Source organism: Callionymus lyra, chromosome 2 (genome assembly GCF_982586985.1).
Source record: "Callionymus lyra chromosome 2, fCalLyr1.hap1.1, whole genome shotgun sequence".
NCBI classification, from domain to species: domain Eukaryota; kingdom Metazoa; phylum Chordata; class Actinopteri; order Syngnathiformes; family Callionymidae; genus Callionymus; species Callionymus lyra.
Window position 1 is genome coordinate 20811445 of NC_141819.1, and position 12602 is coordinate 20824046.

The following is a 12602-nucleotide window of genomic DNA, read 5'->3' on the forward strand; positions in this document are numbered from 1 at the left end:
AATTAAATCACATATAGTACGTATGTTCAGGTACATTTTTCAGCTTTGGTCAATTTTCTACCAAAAGCTGTTTTCTGAAAGAAAATCAATTAATTATAAGATAAACTAAAAACTGTTAAAACACAGTGACAAATGTACCCGATGTTCAATGTCTTCCAGAAAAATCCACATATTTTCAAGTTCTGATCAAGCGTGGTTACCAAAAACTTGTTCTTATTTTATGAATAATTGCTGTATTGCTGTGTTCTAATTGGAAAAAAAAAACAATTTCCCGAAGGAGATCTCCTGAGGGATCAATAAAGTTCTACCTACCTACCTACCTACCTACCTACAAAAGCTTGTTTCGAAAAGCATTTTGGTCAGTGTCACAAAAGAACCAAAGTTAAATACCCGGTTCTAGATGCAGTCAGCAGAATTAACCACCCAGAGTAAAGGATGGCTGGACCCACCGAAATTGAAAGTCCATGAGGTAACTTTCAATCATGACTTCCTAAGTTGAGATCTGATAGTGTCACGACCAAGACCCAGAACCGAGACAAAGACTTTTTCCAGATAGAGAAAAAACACATTTTTCTCCATCACACAATAACGTGCTCCAGTTTAAGAACATCAGCATCATATTGGCGGCAATTTTGACAACGTTGTGCGTTGTTCACTGATGGGACTGTATGGAGTCATGACAATGTTGGTGACTATAGACATCGAAGACCAAGACGGAGACCATGAAAAAGTATCAAGATCGTCCTCAGAACAACGACACTACCATGAGTTGTGGCAAAAGAAGTCGGACAAGTGAAAAGATGAAGCCAAGAAGTTGTAACAGTGTGTGTACATAATGGCACTTTACTTTAAAAAAAGAAGTACACAAAACTAAGGCTGTGCGACCATTGGGTTGCCGGTAAGATGCAAGGCAGTGAAGACTAGATGTGTTGTTGGAATTTTACATCACAACACAACAGAGCTAAGTGGCTTTCGTTGCTGATTCATATGGAAACACTGAACACAACAGTCCGTGGTTAAAATCCAGTGAGAAAGAACACAAAGCGAGGTATTTTGGAAGCCTTTCTACACACATCAGTGTGAGCAGGGATCGGTTGCTCACCCGGTGTGAGTCGACCACCGTGTTAAGGTCAACTGAAGGTGGGAAATCCATAAGAAAACCGGTGGTTGTTGCACATTAATCTTCCAGAATACTTATGTTTATTCTGTTCTTCAAAGATGCTAAAGAGAAACCGACTCCTCACTAACCTCTAATTTATTCTGCTTATTGACGGCACAAACACATCGACACAACCGCAACCTCCTCCCTGCGGTTTGATAATCCCCCCTTTTTTCCTGGAGGGACTTCGTGCTCGGATGAAATCGACATTTAAAGACAAATCCTGCTGGTGGAGAATTAAAAGGGCAATAAATGCTTTTGCTCGGCTGCAGGAACTTGGCATTTCGGCGGCGGCGGCGAGGAAGAGCGTTGTTGTGTTTGTCAGCAGGATGTTGCTGGGGGAAGTAATTAGGTGCGTTATTCATTGTGTAGTCGCGTCTTAAACAGTGTGAGTGCGCACAGAAGAAAAAACAACAATTACCTGAAAGAAAGAACATTGAACAGTTCCTTAAAGATTCTTCGATCAAGTAACAGATGCATAACAACGCCGAGCCTTGAGCCAACATTCCGAGAACCCGCATAATCAACTCCAGACCACGTCTCAGGGAGTATCCCGGTTTCCTCTGATTAAAAAAGAAGACGAAAATAACTTGTAAGTGTCAGCGATCTCGGGGCCAATTAAAGAGTCAGGAATTAAACCTCAAAATAGTTTTACCCTTTTCAAAATTAACTACTTTGAAGGACCGATTCTCATCTTTGCTGGTTAACCCTTGTGTTGTCTCTGGGTCAAGGTTACCCGAAGGCCTGAAAACAAATGTGTTGTGGTATCCCTTGTGTTCTCTCTGGGTAAAGGTGACCGGAAGGCCTGAAAACAAATGTGTTGTGGTATCCCTTGCGATGTCTCTGGGTAAAGGTGACCCAAAGGCACGGAAAAAAACGAATGTGTTTGTGGAATCCCTTGTATTGTCTCTGGGTCAAGGTGACCCAAAGGCCTGAAAACAAATGTATTTTGGTATCCCCTGTGTTGTCTCTGGGTCTAGGTGACCCGAAAGCCTGAAAAACAAAATGTGTTTGTGGTATCCCTTGTGTTTTCTCTGGGTCAAGGTGAACGACCTTACTGGCTTCCAGAAATACATGTACAGTGGTGGAGGTTGTTCACCTTGAGCCAGAGACAAGACACAAGGGATACCAAAAACACATTTGTTTTGGGCCATCGGGTCACCTTGACCCAGAGACAACACAAGGGTTAAGATCAAAACAATAGTTGTTACTAAATGACTTAAGCGTTCAGAACCACAGATCTATAGTCTCCAACACCATCATGAGTAGGAGTACGAGCCGCGGGAACCATCATCTCTTCTCATCATCAGATATGTCACTGCCAGACCCACTTTAAACACAGGAGAGTTGAGGCAATTCAGCTAATCTCTCTCAGCCGCTGCCTCGGAGCCTCGTGGTGTAAACGATAACTGTGATGTGGAAGATAACAGGTCTCTGTCTGATGTTTAGTGTTGATGCGCTTCTGTGTCATTACGCCTGAAATTGGCTGCGAGGGGAAAAAATGATCCCATTATGGAGACACACATCTGGAGTTTTTTCACTGTGTCGAGATCATAGCTCTCGACTATATTGAAAAAAGAGGAAAACCGAGAGATAAAATAATAATGTCTACATTATTCAAACATAAATAGGAAGGTACATCATGATAAACTGAAAATATCTGATTAATACCCGAAGACATCCCAAGGGTAATTAATAAATTATTTTTGAACCACTCATTATGAAGAAAAACAATTTAATTTGAAATGTTTTTTGAAGGAAGAGGTTTAACTATAGAAAGTGATAAGATATGCACAATTGAATAAAGAAAACAAATGTGTGCGCAAATACAATGATGTTTTCGTTTTAAACTTCAAAAAGAGAAGCTGAAAAACATGATTTAAGCTTCAGGATAAAACTTGCGACGACAAGGAGAATCTGTAAAATGGGTGTTTAAATCCATTAGAAAAATATATATTGCACTAGAAAAACAGATCATAAAGACTATCAGCATCAGGATGAAGACAAAAACGTATGCATGGAAATAGAAAAACATAACGTGAAAAAATAGCATAAAGAGATTAAGGTGTGTAAATCAATCTTTACAAAGAATACTGACTGAAAAGACTTAACGAAAAAGTAAAATTAGAGATAGATTATATATGAATGACTACAGAAAGACTGCAAAAGTTTACTGTAAATAACATTATTACTGTAAAACTGCCACCTGAATACGTCACATTTGCGTATTTCTCTATCAAGTCAAGCAAGATCCGTCTTTTCCCGAGTGAAACTAGAATTAAAGTTGAATGCAATCACTGGAGCGTGACATGGAACAAGGCTCCATGTGCCCTCTAAAGTTCCTTCACTCAGACGACTTTCACCGCTTCCTCTCTTGAAAAATATATTCTTCTTACCATCCTCCTTTCCTCAAAGACCACAGAGCTTTTAGCGGAGAAGCGTACAGCAAGTCATTTAGAGAATCAATTCAACAGGGATTGGATTTGTGATAAATAAGTAGTGTTATCCTATTAGGTCTTGCAAAGGTCACTCTGGGGATCTGAGAAAGGACGTTTGGTTGCAGAAATGTAGCTTCACTGACTACTTTTCTCTCAGTGCTGGACTCCTTCGGTCAAACCTCAAATGTATTCCACCGACCAAAACAACTTTTACATACACACCGAGTACCAGTGGCCTAAATGGTAGAAAATGAACCTTTGAATGGAAACTGCTAGAACATTTGTTGGAATTCTTCAGACCTGATCAGATCAAAGCCTTTCTACAATCCACAGACAAGTTCAAGTCATACCAAAACTATTTATTTTGTTCACAAAACCTTTTTTCTCTTGGTGCCACTCATGTGATATTTTGAAATGCATGAGGGAAATGCGTCTTTTAATAGACAAAGAGATTCCGATAGGATAAAGATGTACATTTCTAATAAATAACTCTTGATAAAGACTCTTGCAAATCAATACTTAGTTTGGTTGGTGACTTAATTGTTCACTTCCTGACTTTCAAGACCATGAACGCGCACTTTAATTGAACTGAATTCATTGAGTATTTACAGTGAAACAATAAAAGTCTTTCAATATCAGATAATCAGAATCAGAGCGGTGTTTGGCACAATGAAGGCCTTCAAATCTTGACACCTTGACCTTGGCAGATGTGTTTACAACTTGGCAGTAAATGTTTCTGATTCCGAACAAGGTCCAAGTTAACAAAACGACTACTTCCATTTGGAACCCGAAGATGTGCTACAAAGAGCGAACCTTTCAGGTGTCATCTTCTGTGATCAGGTGTGAGTAGAGAAACTTCATGGGAAAGGCTACGGCATACATTGAGGATGATGGTAGTACTGGTGTGAACCGGCTGAAATGGTGGGGAAAGTTCGCTTTCTTGGTGAACCAGTTTTAAAATTAACTAGTTCAGTTCATCATTTAATTTTCTTTTTAAATCCAAGAATTAACTAGTTCATAGTTCTTGTTATTGATATCTTGCTACAAGCTCAAAGATTGCAAGAATTGTTAAAACAACACAGGAATGGTATGTTTCGAATAAATTACAGAATGGATAGATAAACTTTATTGATCCCTCTAGAATACATGAAATAGATACAGAAAATCAAATAAATGAAATACATTATTATATCCGTTCATTTTAAACATTTCGGACATGAATCACACTTGTAAATGAGTTCAGACGAGCTCCCGTGTAATTGTTTGTATTTTACATACACAGTTATTAAGTCAAATAGTTTATTTCCAGAGACGATCACAGGATTTTTCTTAAACATCTTCAGAGGTAGTTTAACAAGAATAAAACTGTAAATCAGTAACTACTACTACTTAAAGCAGTGATGATGGTGGAAAGGTCTGATCGTCTGACCGTCATATGGATGTGTGACTTAGCACAAGCAAATTCTTATTACATTAAAAAATAAAAGCTTTTGGTTAAAAATGACAATGAACAAATCATGTGACCGTGTTTTTATACAAGTGTGTTTTTCAAGGAGGTTGCTTCGATCACGTGATCACATGAGGGAAATTGGTTTTAGCTGCAGCTTCAGTTTGATCAATCTGACATGATGTTGTTCCACAAAAAACGTCTGTGACTCTCGTCGAGAAAGATTTGATGTGACCAGACACTCATTATTTTGTTTGTTATATTATAAATCAAGCTTATAATTCCTTTACATTTTTTCTGAATAGCGTAAAATAGCTGATTCAAATATTCAGTATAAACGACCGATGTTGTCTTAATGAATACAGATCATCTGTTTGGTGAATGAGAACATATTCATAAGTTTGTATCCACTGTAACTACAAACACTTGTGTGAGTGTGTTCATTTTTGATCAATATTGATCGTTAATGTAACTCTGCTGTCAACATGACTAGTGAGGCTGACATGCATCTGAACAGTAAATAAGGACGTACGCCAGTAAATAAGGATGTACGCCAGTAAATAAGGACGTACGCCACCAACAAACATGTCGGGAAGTAGGAACTTTAATACTACTATTTTTCCTTATTGATACAAACTTTGACTTGGAAAGTATGTCCGCACGATTTTGTGCGTATGACGTCTGAGTACATGAGGCCCCTGGTTCACATCGCTCACAGTAGCAGTGATGCATTCTACTCTCTAAGTGCGGATATTCTTTTTGAAAGTCGGCGGGAAAGTCTGTAAATGAATGAAAGTTATTTTGCTTATTTCAATGATTATAGAAAGACGTCTGGATACTTTAAGTGTGTTTAATGCTGCTCTTGACTCGTCAGTGGTTGTGCACAATTGGTGGCTGGTGTTGTCAGATTGTGTGTTTTCCTGAGATCCGTAAAGACCCCTTGACGGCGTGTTTAAGCAGGTTTCTGCCTGAAAGTCTCTGTAGAAACCTTAGGCAACGTGCTGGACGAAGATGAACGGAGCGAGTGAGACGTTCACCGACACCAGAATGAACGCACTCAGAGAAGCGTTCATCAAGCAGTAATAAACTTGGTTCAGTTTACGTTCGTCCAAAATATGAACTAGATCATGAACTATCGTTCAACGAACACCTTTCAGGAACAACTCTGCTGACGATGATGTCATGTCCTCTCACAACATCCGTCTCCAAACAATAGCTTTTATTAAGAGCCGCCCGGGGCCTTAAATGTCACAAAAATCCCAGAACAGCAGAGCAATCTCATTGCCTCTGCTCCAGATCCAAATACTCACTTCAGGAAAACGACAAAGAAGGTGCTTGTTCATAAACATCATACAGACCGGGCTGGAACTAATCAAAGGCTCAATAGTTGCTCAGAAGAACTGATAATGAGCTCCACTTCCTCTCTTCACACTGGTATTGACTCTCACAGCCTTTAGAGTCGAGTTAAAAAGCGTCCTAGCGGTTCAAAGGTCAGCGAGGCCTTCGTCTTCGCCGTGTTTTTTAACGCTGCCAATCAAATGGGGTGACATCGCTCCTCGGCAGTCCCCGTCTTTGTTTCCCCGGCTCATGCTTGATTAGATTGGTGTGGGGGGGGCGGACTGGGAAACCGTGGAGACACACTGGGCTCTTTGTCTTGTCTGACAAGTTCAGTCTTTAACAGTCCGGAGCTGTGTTCCACAGAAGAGCTCGGGCAAAATCATTGAAAACATATAGGGGCTTCAAATGAAGAAGCATAATGATGCGTTTGCATGCGTTCACACATGAAGACGTCTTGATCCGTGTTAAAGTGATTTTCAGCCAAAATATCTAAATTTCACTCATTTTCTACTCACCATCATATTGACTAAGGGTTGGGATTATTTTCAGAGTAATCTGTTCCTTTTTAGAGCTATAGAAAAAAATGTAAGTCCATTTTAATGTAGTGACTGGACCTGAGCTGCAAGTAACAAAAAAGTATCACAGTTGTCTTAATCTTCATCTTTGTCCAAAATGACACACTTTGCAAAAATTTAACAAACCTATATTTAAAGCTTGTTTTTAGTAGATGCTGCCCGGCCACCATTGCAAATCTTGCCCATGCCCACGCTTTCAGTGTGTTTGAATGAGGAAAGACTTCAGGCAGGAACTGAGAGACTGGGAGCTTTTGTTAAAAACACACTTAAAATACAGACTTACAGACAATTCCTCTTGTCGAGGCTTCACAGACGAGCACCATAGAGGTTTTTTGGATGTTTTTAAGCGTCTTTTTTGGATGAGGTTGAAGACAACGAGAATTTAGTACCAGTCGCTACATTAAAATGGACTTTAATTTTTGCCTAAAACTCCAAAAAGGAGCAGATTACTCCCAAAATAATCCCAACTCTTAGTCGACATAAAGGTGATTAGAAAGTGCCACTTGAATTTTTGCCTCCCCACGATGATGTAGATTTACTATAGTGTTTTTACAGATTTCTATTTTTGATCAAGTGTCTCACATACAGGATGAAGATCCCCAACTGTTACGAATCGTCATAAATAGCTACAAAGTCCCAACAAAACCTTAGCGTGACAGAAACATTGGGGACAATTTGAACATCACATGTCTCTCATTTTCGAGTCGAGTCGTCACCAGCATGAACCAGCAGCTCTCGCTGCACCGGGTCATGCTCATTAACCAGGAGAGAAGAGACATAGCAACTGTTTTTCCCGCAGCAAATATTTGCTCAGTCACGGTCGTTGATTGACAGCATACATTTCTTCCATCGTCACTTCTCTACCGTGCGTTAACTCAAGTTCAAACCTCTCTGGATTCATGTTACATCTGTACACAAACATATTAACGAAACCTCTTATTGCCTCTGTTTTTTTCACGTGACTAACATCCTACAGGACTCCTCGGGAGGCACAGATTTACCCACTCTGCCATACAAACATAGCTATCACTGAAACTACAGGAACACTTATAATTCGCTCCTGAACCATGAGAGGTCCCTGGAAAGGTTTAAAGTAATACACATGGGCTCTTTAATCTCCATCAACACAGATGGAGAATATCTACTCAGTCACATCAATACTTATATGAAAGCAGAACCTTTTTCCTCCACTTTTCATTTCATGTTGTTTTGTTTTCATGTGAGAAAAGATCAAACCTTTCCTCTGAGAAATAGCATCATATTTCAGAAAGGAATTGTGAGTTGATAATAACCACAAACACTTCTATGAAGGGTCATCAATCCGCGTCCAGCACCTGAAGCTTACCTTCCACTAACAATCCTCAGTTTCCTCAGGCTCTAACTGAGTGCATCTCACAGAGTCATCTCTCCATCCTGACCCACTAACCTGTAGAAGGAGCCGACCAGATGACTTCCATTCAGCATCCATGCAAGTCTGAGTGCACTCATCCTACTTTCATATTAGTCTGTCCGCTGTCTGTTCCTCACCCAGCTCCGACAGAAGAATTGTAAACCTTTATATTCACCGTTTTGATATATGGATCTGCAACATGGGCCTAATATACACTAATCTTCCTTCGCTCCCTTTTCAGTCCCTTGGTTATCTTTTAGAGGAGGCAAACAAATGCAACAACAATTCATTTGTGTTCAGCTGTAAAAAAGATGTAAAAAACACGAGCGGTAGATTGTAAAACCAAAGTAAATTGAATCCTGCGGGCATCTGTCTTCTCTCTAAGTGAGGAAATTTACTCCGTCTAATTGTTTTTGTCTGATCCAAAAGAGGGAACAAATTGGAGTACACACACTGATGGTGGATTGTGGAGATCAAACAGTGATGTCAACTGCGATTTCCTCGCTTTGAAAATTCAACATTCCCCCAATCTGTGTGGGCGACGTAAACAATGGTAAAGTGAGGGGTGTCGGAGATGATGACCGCGAGTGAAATAATCATCAACAGCACATGAGGAAGAAGATGTTAACTGGCCTTAGTTGATGAACATCGTACATATGTACGATCCTGTAGTGTTTAATCAAAGAGAACTATTTATAGTTTTTTTATTACCACGTTGGAAGGGATTAAGTGTAGCTTTTACCTCACTGTGTACACGTTATCTAAATATCTGTGTTGTACTGTGTTGTGAGTTAGACCCAAAATACAAGTAAATATGTTTTAGCTAGAAGTGCTGTTCTCAGCTCACATCACATGCAAGAATAAGCGAGGAAGGATTGATCTGTAATGATTTGTACTCTGTAACATACAAAATTTCTATGAGGAAGGGGAGCGAGTCGGCGGCAGCCAAGCAGCCTCTCAGCAAGGGAATGAGAATCAGCATTTTAAGGGAGTTTAAAAAAAGCGTAACGCAAGTTAAACACTGTTTAAATAACTCTTTTTCACCTGCTTAAACATCAAGTGCATTCTTTTCACTCACAGTTATTTATTGCCATGTTATTAATGTAATAAATTGAAATAAAAATAAAACAATTCATAATTTATATCCTATCACATATTAGATCAGTTTGTTTTGAGGTACAGCATAGTAGAATAATAATTAAAAATTAACAATGTGGCTGATATGAGTCATGCAGAATACTTAACAGTATAAATAAAACATACAATTCATATTGGTGAATTTATTAGTTAATAAAAATAAAAAAAACACTCACCAAACTCTCCACGCCGCCGAGGGTGTGGTTGGCGTTGTACAAAGAGTAGGTGACCTGGTAGACGCCATCGTTAGTCTCGCTGTTGCCATAAAAACCCACGCCGACCGCGATGCTGCAGGGAAACAACAGTGAGGGGAAAAGGTTCAGAACCGAGTATGAATATTTCAACACGCGTTCTCAACCGGTTTATAAACAGGAGCATCATTTATTCTTCGGTCACGCCCTGCAGAGGACATAAATATACAAGTCAAATTAATGAGGCTCTTTGGGATTAAAGCTAACATTGCTCAGGGGTTGATGACCTCAGTGGCCTCATTACAATATCAAATTGAATTAAAAAAACATTTGATGGAGTAAAGAAAACAAAATCCATTTATACTAACTATATCTCTCCTTCCCCACTCACACCATCTTCTTCCCGTTCTCCCATAATAACCCCATATCTTGCTCTCGCCATGACCCCCACTTTCTCTTCTTTTCTTGCTCATTATAAGTCTACCTTTATCTCTCCTTCCTTCTTTTTTTAACCCTCCATTCTTTTACTTAACGCATTTTGTAATCATCCCCCAAAATTTGTGTACGTCTCTCCACCTTTTCCTCCCGTCATCCTCCTCCCACCTCTCCATCTGCCTCCTCTCTCCATCAACCCCCACCGCCTTCAACTGCTCTTTTTCTCCCACTTAGCGTCTGTCTGTATCACCCCCCAGGTCTTCTGACACCATCCCCCTCTCATTCTCTCATCCCATGTTACCGTCCCGGTCCTCCATCTCTCTTTCTTCTCACCCTTTCCATTAAACCTAAAATTGTCGGGTACCATTTGGAGCTGCTTGATAGGGCCACCGTTTATAACTCGATGTTTGTTTGTCCCAGAGATTTTGACGTGCTGGACTGAGGACACGGGTCACTTCAGGATGATCTAGAAAGTGAGACACACGTGAACATGGATCCTCCCGACTTAGAAACACAACCTATAAATCCTGCTTGACCTCAAGGCACCGGTGTGACCGTTTACACCACCGGTGTTCTTAATTCCTTGATTCCCTGAGACTCCTGTGTTTGTCTCGGTGCTGTCTGGACCTTTTAAGTATATATTTTATTGGGTATTGTTTTGATTGTTCAAGTGCTTTGTGACCCTGGTCTGGAAAAGCACTCTACAAATATTACTTAATCTTCACCGCTTCATTACTTTTACTCTTTAGCGCCACCAGCGACTCCGGCAAATGGCCAACAAGTAAAGAGGCACAGGAGGATAAACAGGAGTGATGGATGAACAACCGGAGGTATGATCTGAGCTGACAGAGACAGACAACGTCTGGAAGAAGAGTTGACAGTTTCTCAGAGGTGTGTACAACACACACAATGACAGCAGACAGGCAAACAAACCTCGCTGCTCCGTCTCAGTCCTGAACAGAATCAGAGCTTTGCAAGTCGGCTCTTTTGTTCTGTGCCCAGAATATATTTATGAAAATATTAGACTAAAATATCTATGGTTTCAATTTGTGTTACACAAGCTGTTACACTAAGAATATGGAAATGATTCAAAAGAAAGAGGAACCACTGTACAGCATAAATCTGGAGCCTGGGTTATGAGGATAACCTTGTGTAGCTAAACACAAGCCTTGATAAAATAAACTTCAGACCATTTTTTTCCCTAGTATACATAAGTGTAAGTATGGTAAGTATACTATTTTGATACTTGTTCAGACTAAATTGAAACATTTTAAGTTTACAGAGAAGTATACTTCTGAATAAAACTTTTCTCTATAAAAAAGTATTATACATTGTTATCATCAGAATCTGCTGATATTGAGAGGAATCAATACGTCCCTCAACTTTAACAAGATTCCCCGTCCCTGCACTGGCCACACAGCCCCACAGCATAATGGAACCACCACCAAATTTTAATTAAGGCAGCAAGTTCTTTTCTTGGAATGCTGTGTTCTTTTTCCGCCACGCATAACGCCCCTGGTTATGCCCAAATAACTATGTTTTTCTATTTCATCAGTCCACAGAACCTTATTCCAAAATGAAGCTGTCTTGTCCAAATGTGCTTTAGCATACCTCAAGCGACCCCGTTTGTGGCGTGTGCAGAGAAAAGGCTTTTTCCGCATTACTCTTCCATAAAGCATCTTCTTGTGTAAAGTGCGCTGAATAGTTGACCGACGCACAGTGACACCATCTGCAGCAAGTTGATGTTGCAGGTCTTTGGAGCTGGTCTGTGGGTTGACTGTGACTGTTCTCACCATCCTGTGCCTCTGTCTATCTGAGATCTTCTTTGGTCTAACACTCCGGGCCTTAACTAGAACTGTACCTATGGTCTTCCATTTCCTCACAATGTTCCTCACAGTTGAAACTGAGAGCTCAAATCTCTGAGATAGCTTTCTATATCCTTCCCCTAAACCATGATGTTGAACAATCATTGTTTTCAGGTCATTTGAGAGTTGTTTTGAGGCTCCCATGTTGCCACTCTTCAGAGAAGATGCAAAGAGGAGAAAAACTTACAACTGGCCTCCTTAAATACCCATTCTCATGATTGGACTCACCTGTGTATGGAGGTCAAGGGTCACTGAGGTTACCAAACCAATTTTGAGTTCCAATAATTAGTGCTAAAGGTATTAAAATCAATAAGATATAAGGGTACCTACATTTATGCACATGCCTCATTTTGTTTAAATAATTCTTGCACACTTTCTGTAAATAATATAAACTTTATTTCACTTCTCAAATATCACTGCATTTGTCTAATCCAAACAACCAATGATTTATAAAGGAAAAAAAAAATGTACAGGGGCGCCCAAACTTTTTCATACCACTGTAGATAAGAAAGTAAAACTATAAAGAGCATAGATAAAAGGAAAAAAACACAAAAATCCTTAATAAGATAAAAAAATTAACATAGAATAACATCATCCCTACACCTGGAGTTATAAAGTCTAATAGCA

At 39.7% G+C, this 12602-nt stretch overlaps 1 protein-coding gene across 2 annotated transcripts in view; it reads right to left on the reverse strand.

Moving 5' to 3' along the window:
* ttyh2 (tweety family member 2) overlaps positions 1-12602 on the reverse strand; it is a 38239-nt gene that overhangs the window by 14422 nt on the left and 11215 nt on the right. For both annotated transcript variants that reach the window (XM_087784054.1, XM_087784053.1), the window contains exon 3: positions 9661-9772. In XM_087784054.1, coding sequence (XP_087640180.1) covers positions 9661-9772 — 112 coding nt within the window. The remainder of the gene's footprint in view (positions 1-9660; positions 9773-12602) is intronic.